This window comes from Labeo rohita, chromosome 12, assembly GCF_022985175.1.
Source record: "Labeo rohita strain BAU-BD-2019 chromosome 12, IGBB_LRoh.1.0, whole genome shotgun sequence".
Lineage (NCBI taxonomy): Eukaryota > Metazoa > Chordata > Actinopteri > Cypriniformes > Cyprinidae > Labeo > Labeo rohita.
This window is the reverse complement of record NC_066880.1, coordinates 7,819,585-7,835,945: the sequence shown is the minus strand read 5'-3', so window position 1 is coordinate 7,835,945 and position 16,361 is coordinate 7,819,585. Positions and strand designations below refer to the sequence as shown.

Below are 16,361 nucleotides of genomic sequence, written 5' to 3'. Positions count from 1 at the left end.
ACAAATATTAATAGTGTAAAGATAACCCTGGTGAAAAAAACAGCATATGCTGGTAGGTATGTTTTGATGCTGGTTTAAGCTGGTCCTTTGCTGGTTTATGCTGGACCTTAGCTGGTTTGAGCTGGTCCTTTGCTGGTTTTTGCTGGTCATGTTGCTGGTCAAGGACCAGCATGAACCAGCAAAGGACCAGCATGAACCAGCAAAGGACCAGCTTAAACCAGCATCAAAACCTACCTAACCAGCATCCCAGCATCAAAACATACCTACCAGCATATGCTGTTTTTTTCACCAGGGAAATATTGTAATAAATGTATTGTTCATTGTTTGTTCATGTTAGTTAATGTTAACAAACCACACCTTATTTTAAAGTGTTACTGCTAATGCAATATATATATTTTTTTTAAATCCTTGTAGTCTTAGCTATATATATTCAATCATTTTATAATATTATTCAAAACAGTTTCAGCTCTGCTTTTTTAATTTCTCAGCTTGCTGACTGCAATAATATCAAAAGCATGAAAAACAAGCATTTTTTCTCTTTTTTTTTCAAGCTTTATTTTGATCTCATCCTGTAGAGAGAAATTTTCACTTTAGTCACTGATGTTGTCAACCCTCAAACATGCCTTCAAAACAGATACATGCTCAGCCTGAAACACTATCTGCAAAATACAGGCCTAAACAACTCAAAAGAACTTCACTCAGAACTTGAGGACACACAATCCTAACACATATAAAGGATCTGTGCAAAATTAACATATGTTCATGCTTGTGCAAACCACATCTTTTCAACTTTATATTTATTATCATTTATAGTTGGACACACAGGGATCTGTGCAGGAAGTGGGCTTTTTCTACTAAATAAAAACTTAGAATTTGTCTAAACTAATGGATGAACAAATAAATGAATGAACATAAACAAAATAGTGAAAGATAGAGCATGCAATAAACATAAACATAGGGAAATAAACATATGTGACACAATGCCAATGAAGTGAAAGAAAATCATAAATCTATGAAAGATACAGGACATTTAAATGAATAATATAATACAATTAAATATACAAATGGAAAGTAATGAATACATTAGATAGAAATGATACTAAAATGGGACACAATGATAAAGAGGGATGTGATGATGAAGATGACAGGCAGTAAAATAACTACACAATTAATGATCACGAATGAAAGAAACGCAAGACATGACAGCCCAACACTGTTCCCTAACAGTCACCTGAGAGACCTACTGAAACCGAGAATTAAAAATAAAATGTATGTATGCTAACAATATGAATGCATTGAATGAAGGGGGTTTGCAAAGCAAAGATAATATGATTTTAAAGAAATGAATTGTTCCTGAGGGTATCCTTATATGGAATACACAAAAATAAAAAAGGATGAAACTTTTAAAATCTGCATTATTACCCAACTGGGTAGCTTGATGGGGAAATAGTGTGATGAAATAACATTTTTGGAATCTAACGTCGGCCAGCAGGGTGTTTCATCTCTACAGGACTTTGATCTTTTCTTATGAACTCGGCGAAGGTGGACAGAGGAGGCACCGAGGCACGTGAAACGAGAAGCCATTCATTTCACGGGTACGTGACGCTTTTACTCACTCTGAGGCTGTCTTGCTTGCTTGCTTCATGTTCCAGAAGAAAACAGGGAGGGTAGAAAAAGAGCAAAGGAAAAGTGCTGCAGTTTTTCTAGGCAAACAGAACGCGATCTGACAGGATCGTATAGGTTTTCTGTTCTATAGTTTGAGCAGAACGAGTTCTTGGACTGCAAGAAACAAAAGAAACCGGAGGGATGGATAGTCAGGTAGATTTTTTTTAGCTGATGTTGATTTTTCTTAGTTTTTCCATTTTTATAAACGTTGCTGTTTTATTCTGTTATAAAAGTTGGAATGGTCCACGTGGAGACGATGGCCAGGATGGAGGCAGGTGGTTTGGAGAACGTGACAGGAAGGGGTCTGAACTGCACAGAGGATGATGGGAAGGTAACAAGCTCAGATGATACCATACTGAGCCAGCTCGTGAAGCTCCAAATGGTTGAAGGCCTCCCAGGGGCAGATGACAGTGATGTCTGTAGGGTAGAAACACAGGAACGTAAGTTAACTTAAGCAGCTTGAAGGCCAGCTAACATTCAGGTCACAGTGATGTCATAAGGTGTCATATAGGATGTTTAATGGTGCTCAGTATGAGAGGCTTGTCTGATACACACGCAGACTAATCATTTCAGACAAGGACAGCTTAGAAGAGATGCTAGGTGTTGGCAAAACACGTGAGGAGGAATGCAGATTATACTTACCAGTGCCTAAACCTTCCATGCCAGGGATGTCATCTCCGAAACTATAAAATAAAATAAAATAAAAATAGATTTAATTAGATACATTTGGTTAAATTCAATCAGACAACAGTTTTAAAATCCATTCTACTTTTAGAACAGTCATGTCACATAATTATTGAATATTATGCACATTTTTAATTATTCTGAACTTTTAGTATAAGTGTTGAATATCACAGATTTTACTTTATGATATTAACTTACCCTTGGATACCCTTCTTTGGTGGTTTGCTCTTGAACTGGCGAGTCTGCCTCTGCTTGAACTTGGGCGGTCCTTTGCGTGGTGTGGCGGGACCACCGGTGACACGGGTGGCTGATTTGATCTCTGGTTTAGGTGGTTCAAGATTCATGGTTGATGGTTACTGTTGGTCGCTTCTCTTTGTATTCACTCCCCGTGATGTAGTGCTGATGTAAACACATCAGAAAGACTGGAGTAAGTTTATAGTATAGTTCACACCTAATGACATACACTGTAAAAAACAAAAACAAAAAAAAACACACTTTGTTGAGTCAACTTAAAATAATTTGTTACCCTACTGCCTTAAAAAAATTAAGTTCAGTCAACTCATAAGTTTAGTCAACTTGAAATGTTAAGTTGAACTAAGTCAAAACTTAGATATTTGAGTTGACTAAACAAACAATTTGGTTTGTTAAACTTAAAAGCTGCGCTTGTTACCCAGCTGCCTTCAAATTTTAAGTTGAATCAACTCAAATATGTAAGTTTTCACTTAGTACAACTTAACATTTTAACAAGTTGACTAAACTTTGTTGAGTTGACTGAACTTAAAATTTTAAAGGCAGTCAGGTAACAAATTATTTTAAGTTGACCCAACAAATAGTTTTTACAGTGTATTGATTTTTTTATAAAATGGATTGTGGCTTCATTCTTCACTTTGAAAGACTTTATGGCACATAAAAACACATAGGTTTTTAAATTACACATCAGGCCAAAAAGGTTACAGTAATAGCAAGGTCAACCCGACACCTAATGAATATCTATGGCAGCCACTCCAGACTGAGAAAACTATACCTGTAATCCTCTTACTGATGAGTAATACGCAAATCCAAATACATATTCCACTGTAACTGAATGTCTAACATGGCCCATGCTCCCAGAAATGAGCTCAGGGAATGTGTGATGGGTAGGGTGACCCATTTTGTGTAATCCAGAGCTTGGATTAATAAATGTCCCCCATCCCAAAGGTGGAAGGTGGCAATCTGCACTTGGGTTAATCTTATTAGAGCAAGGATAACACCAAACGTGCTGAGCAAACAGAAAAGATAAGAGTCAAAATATGACCTTCAGGTATATTCCTCAAAGACTTAATAATAAACGGTGGCAATAATGCCGCCGTTTTTTGGAAATGAGGTAAAAATAATGAATGATATTAACATCATATTCATAATAACAATGAGGGCAATGGCTTGTATACATACTTTCATATATTTAAATTGTTTTAAATGTCAAAGATTAATCTTGAGTGGATAAAATTTGTGTATGCATATATATAGACAACTATAAAACAATGCTACTACTACTACTTACATCGTAATAATAATATTAATAATAGTATCTTAAATATGATGCATATAGACACTGTCCACTTAGAATAAACCACAAAATATGATTTAAAATATATTTCAGCTGAAAGTTTTGATATTTGACAGAGATATTGTGTCATTAATAAACACATTTCTGGAATATTCTGTATGCTCAATTTTGGCATTCTGTTGTTATTACAAATTATTACTAAACTGTATAAACGACTTGTCCCAGACAACCTTGTATGTGTTTACAATCAATTTCTTCTCACATAATAAAATAATTTAAACTCAAATCAACATTTCATACTATTAAATAAGCACCCATTTTATAAATGGGACGATGTACAATCAAACCCCTTCAAAACCCATAATACCTTACAGTATTGTGACCTTCTGACATAGTATATTTTCAGCCACATAATATCATAACAGAACAACTCATTCCTTATTGCTAATTAAATATTTTAAGGTTGTACTCACCGGTTTGTTGATTGACAGGCTGTTGACTGGGTGCAGCTGCACCGTTTCTTAAGTATGTCTCTCCTGTGGAGGAGTGGATGTCAACGCTCGGCTTTCTTTGGGAGAGGTGCAGGGGTGACAGGCCTTTATACTCTCTGGCCCCCTCAGAAGATTAGGAGAGGGACGCCTCCCACCCCTGATCCCCTCGAATGCAGATGATCACAATATGGTTGTATGCGTTAATGTATTTGTGTAACACTGTGCTTTTAGCAACTTATATATGTGACCCTGGAGCATAAAACCAGTCATAAGGGTCCATTTCTGAAATTGAGATTTATACATTATCTGAAAGCTGAATACATAAGCTTTCCATTAATGTATGGTTTGTTAGGAGATTTTTGAAAACATGGAATCTGAGAATGCAAAAAAAAATAAATAAATAAAAATATTGAGCCTTTAAAGTTGTCCAAGTGAAGTTTTTAACAATGCATATTACTAATCAAAAATTCAGTTTTTATATATTTACGGTAGGAAATTTACAAAATATCTTCATGGAACATGATCTTCACTTAATATCCTAATGATTTTTGGCATAAAAGAAAAATCGATCATTTTGACAATGTATTTTTGGCTATTGCTACAAATATACCCGTGCTATTTAAGACCTACAAATATACCCGTGCTATTTGGTTTTGTGGTCCAGGGTCACATATTAACTTCATATCCTACAGACACAACACAGGCCTATCCATGATACACTGTATAAACACTGGCCTCAAACACAAAAATATTATTGCACCTCATGACGCAACTTTTTACAGACCTGGTTTCATTAAAAATCTAATCTGACTTTTGGATCAACTAAAAGCGGTATGGAAGGTCCTCTAAGGTGTTTAGCTTGTTTAATAGAAACTAATTTTATTAAAAAAAAAATGTTTCTGAGCATATTCTGCATTTGATTTACTTGATGCTAGAGGAGAGTAATTATGAATATGTAGTGGCCACAAACAGGAATCTTTCCAGAAGCTTTCTAGAATAGGCTAATTCTATTTGAGATGGGATTTGCTGATCGTATGAGACCGGATATTATAAAAGAAAAATCCAGAAACTCACGATAAGCAGTGTTTAGCAGATAGCATTCTTCTAGAGTTTCTTTGTTTTGCAACTTTCTATCATTGTTACGCAACAGGCCCACATCCGTGGGGGTCTGTTACATTATCCAGTGCAGTTTGTTAGCAACTCATCCTGCAGCCAAGACATCAGTCCAAATCACTGTCTCACACATGCTATAGTTTGAGACCGTCTTCAGAACAGCACAAAAACAATTACTGCAAAGATGGTAGATTAAAGGTTGGAGGTTTAATTAGTTGATTACATGCTCTAGATCTGCGGTCAGGATTACTTAGCCTCATTATAGCATCTGGCCATCTGTATTGCTCTATTGATAATGAGAGTCTTTGTTATTGACAAGCTGCTGTCAGTTAAATAATATGAAATCTGTGAATAGGATTAACTAGAGCTCAAAAAGTCCTTTGTTCTATATTACTGTGGGTGAGTAAATCCGGTTAATTGTCATCTGCAGAATGTAACATTTTGCAAAACTTCTGTCCTCTTTTAATAGAATGTAATATAATTATAAAAGATTAAAATTAAATGTTTTAAAGTGTTAAAATAGGTATTTATGGGTCATTGGGTGCTCGTACTTGTCTTTGGGTCAGAATTTGGCCCTACAATTTCAGTGCAAGGTCATGGGGTCGAACGTGCCCCTTGTTCTGTCTGTGGTTAATGAGATATGAAGACTTACTGAAGAGACAGAAAAGAGGAATCGATCGGTTGTACAAAGCCAGTGGGTTACTGGGGTTCATGTGCTTTAACAATTGATAACTAGCTTGTGAGATTACTGTGATGACCCAGCTCAAACAATACACACGTGACCAACTCTTATCCCTCCTATTTAACTGAAACACTAAACAAGTCCCATAACCGATACTTTGATTTGATGATAAAAAAAATTTAAAATCTTAAAAAGTACAAACATAGAAATCAATATAATGTTAGTAATACACAATTAAATAATGTGTATGTGTGCATATATAATATAAATACATAAGTATTTAATTTATATTTAATATATTTATTATTTAATAACTAATTTAATTAAACATATTATATTATATATAAAATACACATTTCTGGTATTACAAATGTATTTTACAATTTTAGAGAAATCTAGAATTATATATACATATATCTCTTAAAAAGTTTATACATTAGAAATTCATATAATGCTAGTAATACAATATTTAATAATGTGTATGTGTGCATATATATAGATATAATACATAATTATTTCATTTATATTTAATATATAATATAATATAATATTTATCATTTAATATATAACTTATTTAATTAAATGTATTATATTATATTATATATTAAATATATATTTATGGTATTAAAAATGTATATATTTACAATTTTATTTGTTTTTATCATAGAGAAATCCAAAATTTATATATATATATATATATATATATATATATATATATAATTTATATATTATATATGACACAGACAGATATAGATATTTAGTAATGTATATATATATATACATGTGTGTGTGTGTTTTATATGTGTGTATTAAATATGAACACATACATATGTAAAACATATACATTATAAATAAATTTATATTCATAACAAATTTATAATATAAATATTATATTATAAATAATATATAATTAGTATTTGTTACAGTATTATTAGTTAATCTACACTTGGAAAGATCTGGAATTTAAAACCAAAAAAAATAACATAACATAACATATATCAATATAATATAATATAATATAATATAATATAATATAATATAATATAATATAATATAATATAATTAGTGCTATCAAATTGATTAATCGCATCCAAAACAAAAGTTTGTTTATATAATATATGTGCGTGTGCTGTGTATATTTATATGTACACACATATATTTACATAATTAAAAAATAAACATAATATATATTTATATATAATAAAAATCATATATAAATATGACTGCATTATATGTGTAAATATTTCTTAAATATATACATGTCATGTACGTTTGTGTATTTATATATACATATAAATATACACAGCACACACACATATATTATGTAAACACAAACTTTTATTTTGGATGTGATTAATCGTTTTGACAGCATTAAATATATTATAATAATACACACATACTTCCATGCATACATACCTATTTTATTCGTATAACAGAGGAATTATTTTGTATGTGTGCTCAATTCTACTTAAGGTCAAAGAGGAAGAAAACATTTCAGACATCGTAGTCATTAATGACCTCCACGAATCAATGTCACACAGTCTTCTGTACATCTTGTCCTCTGAATATCTAACCGCCACTATTCACGTCATTCATCACAAATCCTTCAAGCAGCTGGATCACAGCTCTGCTCTCAGGCCTCGGCCCGGCACGCGGCATCAAGCCCTCATATGCTGACTCACGGGTACTCAGATCAGGATGGCTGTCGTCAAAGAAACCACTCATACAAGTGCCGGCCAATGTCATGATCAATCTATGCTGCTAGGCAACCCTGATGACTATTCAGAGCCAGACAGTGTGGCTTCTAATGCCACAAAACCTGATCAGATAGGGAAACATTATGACCCTGTGTCATGATAATCAGCATTTGGGTAGAATTATTGGTATTGGAAGAATTTAGATTTGAATCTGTATGCAGAGATTGACTCGTAAGTTTACCAAGTCATCATAAAAGCCTCAAGGTCTTGTAAGGTTGTAGTTTTGGTTGCAAGTATATATATATATATATATATATATATATATATATATATAATATTTATATGTATATATATATATAAAGAAAGAAATATATATATAAAGTTCAAAAGTTTGGGATCAGTAAATTTCAGGGTTTTTTTTTGTCTTTTCTGCTCATAAATGCTGTTTATTTGATTAAAAATACAGAAAAAAACAGCAATATTGGGAAATATTATTGCAACTTAAAATACTGGTTTTCTATTTTAAAATACTTTCAAATAGAATTTATTCCTCTGATGCAAAGCTGAATTTTCAGCATCATTACTCCAGTCTTCATTGTCACATGATTCTTCAAAAACCATTGTAATGTTGATTTATTATCAATGTTGGAAACAGTTGTGCTGCTTAATATTTTTTTGGAACCTGTGATACTTTTTTCAGGAATCTTTGATGAATAAAATGTTAAAAAGGACAGCATTTATTAAAAAAACAGAAATCTTTTGTAACAATATACACTATCGTTCAAAGTTTGGGGTGAGTAAAAAGAAGTTTTAACAAAAATATAACTTTCCAAAAATGTTTTGGCCTCATTTTATTGCAAACAAATTCATTTTTCTCCAAAATAACTTAAAAGTTACACATCTCACATTAAATAAGTGATAAATAAACAATTGAAGACTTTTTTAATGTACAAAATGGTATAAATTACCTGTAAATACATAACATCTTCAACATTTAATACTGTTTTCACTTTGAGAGTAAAAATATTCAAGAAAAAACATGTTTTAGATAAAGTCTTATCATGGGTGTAGTCTGACATCTGTCAGTTCTATAAGCCAGTGATATTGAACACAGCCTTAAAAATTCACAACATTTTTATAAGTATATTTCCATCATAATAAACCGTACTGTATTCTGTTAAGAGTACTAAAAGAAAAACAAAAAAAAAGCGCCATAATCTTGTCAAATTGTTGTTTTAAACTATGCTATAAAGACATTACAAACAAAAACCCTCAGAAGTAAAACATCTGTATGCATTACAATAATGAGGATTTTGGGGAAAGGTGCTAATTGTTATGAAAAAATGCAAAAAATATTTATGTTCCTACAATTAAGATTTATAGTCTTCCTGCAATATACATATGTATTTTTATTTATTTTTATGACTCACCCATTAAAAATAGTGCAGATAATTGCTGCAACAATCTGCTCTCAGTACATCTCCACCCAAGTTCACTATCATCACGACTTCTTCAGTAACTTGATCTCCATTTTAAGATAAGCCTTCAGGTTGTCATCGAGAACGTTCTCCTCAATGGCCGCCAGAGCTCTGTCTCCACCATCGTTGTAATATTTCAGCAGTTTTTCAGCATGTTCGATCCACACACAGTTATGGCAGCCGCTCATACAGCAGTGGCTGGGGGGAGATGGAGGGCCCTCATCCACAGGTTCTGGCACAATCTGTGTCTGGTTTACACTGCTGACGGTGGAAGAAGAGTCTGAGCTTGAACACTGCAGTTCACAGGCAGTGTAATGCAAAGCTCTGCTCAGAGAAAAAACAGTCCAGGGATGGGGTCTGTTTTTGAAGAGAGCCACGTAGCAGGTGTGCAGCTATAGAAAAGTGTTACAAATAGATTTATGAGGTTTTTGTGGGAGTTTATATAAGGGGAAGTCAGCATGTTTATACAGTTTCTCTTCTTCTGAGCTTTTTACAGTGATAAACAACATCAAATAAAAGATTTTATTATTTTTTAGGATTTAATTATTTATATTATTATTTAATTTTTTTGCAAATGTGTTTGACTACATTACTAATGCTAGAACAATGAGATCTATCTATGCAAAAATATATACAAAATGTAAATATATATTAACTTTTTTTAGTTTTTAATATACAATTTGCATAAATATATGCATGCAAAAATATATCCAATTATATAATATAATTTGTTAGATATATTTAAAATTCAAAGTGCATGTTAAAATATAATTTAAGAAAATGTTAACTTAAAGAATGATCTTACTATAGTATCTGAGCTTTTTACAGTGATAAACAACATAAAATAAAGGAACTAATTATTTAGATTATTTATTTATTGCAAATGTGTGAGACTAAATGACTAATGCTAAAACAATAAGAAACAATCTACACAAAAATGTTTAATATATATTTTGCATAAATATGTATGTATGCAAAATGCATAACACGTTTTAATATAATTTATGCATGTTAAAATATAATTTGAGAAAATGTTAGCTTAAAGAATGATCTTACTGATATTTTTCACGAATTTTTAAATTAAAATTCAAGGTACAGTTACCATATTTTGAACATGTCATTTTTTAAAACTACGTCAGTCAATAAATAACTACAAGACCTTTCACTACGCACGGTGTATTTATCTTCTGATTTGTATTTTTAGATCAAATTATTAAATTATAGCTGAGATATATGGTTATATTTATATTTCAAACCTACCCTTTGCAAACATGACATAGCATTAAATGAAGTCATCGCAGAAGTAGATGACAGCTCACACAGTCTCTTCAAGAATCGCCATGCTTTCCATAGAAATAACAATATGTTTAAAATAAATGAAATAAAAACATTCGTTCGAAACTCAAACAGCAGGTAGCGTTTCAACTGGACGCGTCCATATTGGAATCATGTGTGACCTCTGTTGTGCGTAACAGCTAGAGCGAATCCTGTTAGCCAATCAGACTGAAGAATGAAAATTCTATGAGCCAATTAGAAGTGGAGAGAGCTCTTAGGAGGCGGGATTTATAGAGAACGCAAACAGGCTGCACTAATATTTACATCCAGGAGATGTCAGTAATAGACCATAATCCTACATTTCTCATGGAAAAATTGTGACAGCACTATTACCACACATAAGATGTCTTTAAGTTGAAATAAGATACAAAATAACAAGTTTTTTTTTTTTTTTTTTTTGTATTAATGTAACGAATAACAAGCAAAACATTGTGACCTGCTGTTTTCTACATTGTTTTATTTCATTTGACTTTTTATCCACTTCTGAGGGTCATTTCTATTTTTTTTTTTGACGGCCTCTGCGTTATTATTAATATTACATTGTGAACATGAAATTACATATTTAATGACAGACCACACTGCATTTCATAGATAATGCCTTTTAAAGTATCTTTAAATATGTTTATACAATTTATAGTCAGCCAGATTGTAAAACAAAAGTGATGCATGTAATTATCCAGCCATTCCCACAGGACTGTGTGTTTTAGAGGCACATCCATAGAAACACAACACACAGCACCGCTGAGACCCACATCAATTCTGCACGTATGAAAACTATTCATTTTAAGTACATACATAATGTTTAAACCCTTTAGTTCATAATAGGCAACAATAAAACAAAGCTGATTTAGGATATTTGCATATTTCAGATTACCGATACTCATGACTCAGAATCATTTAACAAGTGTTCCCATGAACAAAACCTGTTTTGCTATTTGGAAAAAACCAGGCTTGGCTTCATGTGATTACGTCTGAAAAAACAAGGCATGCCTTTCACACGATTAACTGAGGATACTTGTACTTAAAAGGAAGGAATATTCCTATTCACAGGACAAGTTTATTCATGTTTTGTTAGGTGTGAACACAACTTGATATCAAAGTAATTATTAAACAGGCAACTGGCCTGACAAGTTAACCTTAAATTGTGCAATCAGTGCCATTACGTCATATTAACACATACACCTGTCCTTAGTGATACTGTTATCATGTACCAAGGCAAGTAAACTGAGGTCTAAAAAATCACAGGTGAGTCTGAAGAACAATATTATCAGCAGAGATTGGTGTGGCCTGGATAGAGAAGTTTTTAGAGATTGCATGAACAGGTGTGTCCATGTTGGAAAATCTTATTATAGCAGTCTACAGTGAATGGGTGCCACCAGAATAAGAGTTTAAACAGCTGATAAAAACATCACAATAATCCACAAGTAATCCACACGACTCCTGTCTGCTGAAAAATCCTCTCTCCAGGCCACACCAATGTTTTTAGCTTCATACTGTTGCTTGCAGCTTCTGGCCCAATGTTGCCAAGTCTGCGGTTTTCCCGCGGAATTGGGCTACTTTAACACTGTTAAAACACAGCGGGTTGTTTTTCAAATCCGTGGGTTGAAATGACCCCAATAACTTAATATTTAGCCTCTGAGATGCAAATTTTACCAGGGGAACCCTGCCAAAAATGTGTATTTTATCCCCTGGAATGTGATTTTTAATGGGGAACCCCCCTCAAAACTAATTGGGGTACTTTTGGGCTAGTTTTGAGTAGCAGTTGAGCAGGTTTTGTTGTGAAAACCTGGCAACCCTGTTCTGGCTTCTATCCATAACATTGTTTTCTCCTGTTAAAAAGTTCTCATCTGAAAGAAATATGCACAGATTAAGCACCATTTACAAGCAAAAACGGTTCTAAACAAATATGTTGCTGGATTTTGAAGTAAGAGTACAACTAGGAATGGACTTTTTCACTGTAGGAAGCATTATTATGGATTATGGACTTGTATTTTATCCAGAATCAACAATTTAAAAACAGTTAAAAACACCCAATGATTAAAAACACCCAATGTTAAAAACACCCAATGACGGATTTGTTTCTTACAAACACGTGGCCTTTTACTTCACAAGATATTAATTTATCTTCTGGAGTCACTGATCATCGTTATAATGCTCGTTAAATTGTTAAAAAAAAAAAAAAAAAAAAAAAAATCATCTTTAAAGGCATATTAGTGTAAGCAGTACTAAAGTGCTGTCAAACGATTAATTGCGATTAATTGCATTTGTTTAGTTTTTGTTTACATATGTGTGTACTGTGTATATTTATAATGTAAATACACCTAAAATATATACATACATGCAAATATTTTTTGAATATATACATGTACATATTTAAAAAATATTACATGTATGTATATATTTAAAAAAATATTTGCATGTATGTATATATTTTAGGGCGATTTAAATTATAAATATACACAGTACACACATATGTAAACAAATGATTCATCGCAATTAATCACATACAAAATAAAAGTTTGAGTTTGCCTAATATATGTGTGTGTACTGTGTGTAATTATTATGTATATATAAACACACAAATTTATAAGAGAAATGTTATTTATGTACAAAATATTTTTATTTATATATAAAATAAATTATATAAAAATGATTAGAAATACATATACTTGTAAATATTTCTTAAATGTATACATGCATGTGTGTGTTTATACATAATAAATACACACAGTACACACATATGCAAAAAAAAAACTTTTATTTTGTTTGCGATTAATCGTTTGCAAGCACATACAAAATCCAAATTAAGTAGATAAGTATAAACACAACGTTTTTCAACAGAAATATACTTACGTATGACACTTATTCTTGCCTTGTTATTCATATAGACAATGGATATCACTGAGTAAGGAAATAAAGTATGTAAAACAGCAAAGCCAGTATGGAAACAGTGAGCTTATAATATGCATACGGACTCTGACTGTGTGAATCAGTAACTATGCTTGGCATTTGAGTTCGTCCACAGTTCCAGAAGAGGAAAGGTCCTTGAACACGCTTTCACACACACACATAAGGAAGCGCACATACACGTGAAAACTTGGGCATGCGGATAAACGTAAACACACACACACAGTTGCGGGATAATTCTTAAATGCGTTGCTATGACAGCGGTGGATTCTACTTTGGGCAAAATGGCTGGGCTCGTTTTAAACTCACGCCAATGTGAAAACAAGGCATTAGAAGTTCTACCCAACAGAGAGTCACACGCACTCATACATAAGCGTCTCTTTCACTCAGAACCAAATCAGACTGGGACATTTAAATACATTAATCCCAGCGACAGAAATGCTCTTTGCAGCACAATAAGCTCTGGCATGTTTTCTGACAAGGTCTGCACATTCCTGAACCTCTAATGCCTTCCTGCTCTGCTACCGAACTGCCTGTGCTAGAAACAGCCATGAGAACAAAAATGATGCATTATTGTCTGGTATTTTATTGTGGTTGGTTCATGTATGCCATGACAAAATGTGCCCACAAAGATGGCAATATCCAAAATCCTTGTCCTTGTGGGAACATTTTTGGTCCCTATGAAGAAACAAGCTCATACTGTAAATACTTAAGTTTTTTGAAAATCTACAAATGCATAAAGTTTTCTATGAGGGTTAGGTGTTGGTGTAGGGCAGTGGTTCTCAATCCTGCTCCTGGGGGCCCCCTGCTCTGCACATTATGCATGTCTCCCTTATTTTACACACCTGACTGAGATCATCAGCTCGTCAGTTCAGTTCATGGATCTCTCTCCTAATGAGCTGATGATCTCAATCAGGTGTGTTAAATAAGGGAGACATGCAAAATGTGCAGACCAGGGGGCCCTCAGGACCAGGATTGAGAACCACTGGTGTAGGGTTAGGGTAGGGTAATAGAAAATATAGTTTGTATAGTATAAAAACCATTACGCCTATGGAATGTCTCCATAAAAACATGGAAACCCAAAATGTGTGTGTTGTACATATACGTAACATTTCTCTTTTAGAGCATGCTTTGCATACATTCAAACCTTCCCACATTCAAACATTTACCATGTTATTTCGTTTAGTATTATTGCGGTTTGTGCTAAATAAATAAATAATACAAAAATAAAAAGTAAAATGGAAAAATGAGGCAATGTTATTAATGAGTTGATGAGACCTGTAAAAGTATAACCATAATAAAATACAAAATTAAAGTACTTCTCTAAACCATGATACAAAAAATTACATCTATGTGTATTGAAACCTGTAGATACACAGTTGAGGTCAAAAGTTTGCAGAATCTGCAAAATGCTAATTATTTTATCAAAACAAGAGGGATCATACAAAATGCATGTTATTTTTTGTTTAGTACTGACCTGAATATTTCACATAAAAGATGTTTACATATAGTCCAGAAGAGAAAATAACAGTTGAATTGATAAAAATGACCCCATTCAAAAGTTTACATATGCTTGATTCTTAAAACTGCTGTTACCTGAACGATCCACAGCTGAGTGAGTGTTTTTTTTATGTTTAGTGATAGTCGTTCATGAGTCCCTTGTTTGTCCGAAACAGTTAAACTGCCCACAGTTCTTCAGAAAAATCCTTCAGGTCCCACAAATGATTTGGTTTTTCAGCATTTTTGTGTATTTGACACCTTTCCAACAAAGAAAAGTTTACACCTCTCGGCTCTTAATGCATCGTTTTTCCTTCTGGAGCATCAGTGAGCATTTGAACCTTCTGTAATAGCTGCATATGAGTCCCTCAGTTGTCCTTAGTGTGAAAAGATGGATCTCAAAATCATACAGTCATTGTTGGAGAGGGTTCAAATACACACAAATGCTGAAAAACCAAAGAATTTGTGGGACCTGAAGAAGTTTTTAGAAGAACAGCGAGCAGTTTTAACTGTTCAGGACAAACAAGGGACTCATGAACAACTATCACTAAAAATAAAAACTGCTGTGGGTCATTCAGGTAACAACACAGTATTAGGAATCAAGTGTATGTAAACTTTTGAACAGGGTTATTTTTATAAATTCAACTATTATTTTCTCTTGTGAACTATATGTAAACATCTTTTATTTAAAATATCCTTTTAAGGTCAGTACTAAATAAAAAATAACACGCATTTTGTATGATCCCTCTTATTTTGGTAAAATGATTATTTTGCAGATTCTGCAAGATTTGTGTAAACTTTTGACCTCCGCTGTATATAGACCAGAAAATATAAATACATCAAGATTTTTTTTTAAATTACATTATAAGCAGATTTTTTTTTGTTGTTTAATTTTTTTAGTGCCATGTTATGAGAATGACTGGCAAATACTACCTAAAGCAACAAAACTACTACGTTTAGCTCAGCTTGTGTACAACATTCACATGTCTGTTTTTATTATAAAGTTCCATCCTCTAAGCTTTTTTACTCTTTCAGGACTACACCTGCTTATGTGAACCAGCACATGGACAAACACCTGGAACCCTCTGAGACTCTCATCCGTGTGCATAGCGTCCTGTTTGACTGCAAAGTCATTACGGTTTCTGCCACCCACACACACACTTCTCCATGTGTCAACAGTTCTTTAGCAATTCTTAGAAGTTGAAAATTGTCTGCACTGTGAGCGTGTTATTTATAGCTCTCCACACCCCACGTGAACGCACACTC

General features: G+C 33.0%; 2 protein-coding genes across 3 annotated transcripts; both read right to left on the bottom strand.

Annotated features, from left to right (window-relative positions):
• Positions 1-539: 539 nt before the first annotated feature.
• pde6gb (phosphodiesterase 6G, cGMP-specific, rod, gamma, paralog b) lies at positions 540-4,524 on the bottom strand. 2 transcript variants are annotated; one of them, XM_051124205.1, is made up of 4 exons: positions 4,369-4,524; positions 2,548-2,748; positions 2,308-2,348; positions 540-2,082 (listed from the first exon to the last, which is right to left on the bottom strand). In XM_051124205.1, exons 2-4 carry the CDS (start codon positions 2,691-2,693, stop codon positions 2,006-2,008), a joined length of 264 nt encoding a protein of 87 aa, XP_050980162.1. In that variant the 5' UTR covers positions 2,694-2,748; positions 4,369-4,524; the 3' UTR covers positions 540-2,005. The 2 variants fall into 2 exon arrangements, with proteins under 2 accessions (XP_050980162.1, XP_050980163.1); XM_051124206.1 differs by having other exon boundaries at positions 2,548-2,813; positions 4,369-4,474.
• A 3,681-nt stretch (positions 4,525-8,205) lies between these two features.
• On the bottom strand, positions 8,206-10,801 carry oxld1 (oxidoreductase-like domain containing 1). Its single transcript, XM_051124204.1, has 2 exons — positions 10,617-10,801; positions 8,206-9,748 (listed from the first exon to the last, which is right to left on the bottom strand). The coding sequence occupies exons 1-2, from the start codon at positions 10,650-10,652 to the stop codon at positions 9,380-9,382; spliced, it is 405 nt and encodes a 134-aa protein (XP_050980161.1). The 5' UTR covers positions 10,653-10,801; the 3' UTR covers positions 8,206-9,379.
• Positions 10,802-16,361: the final 5,560 nt, after the last annotated feature.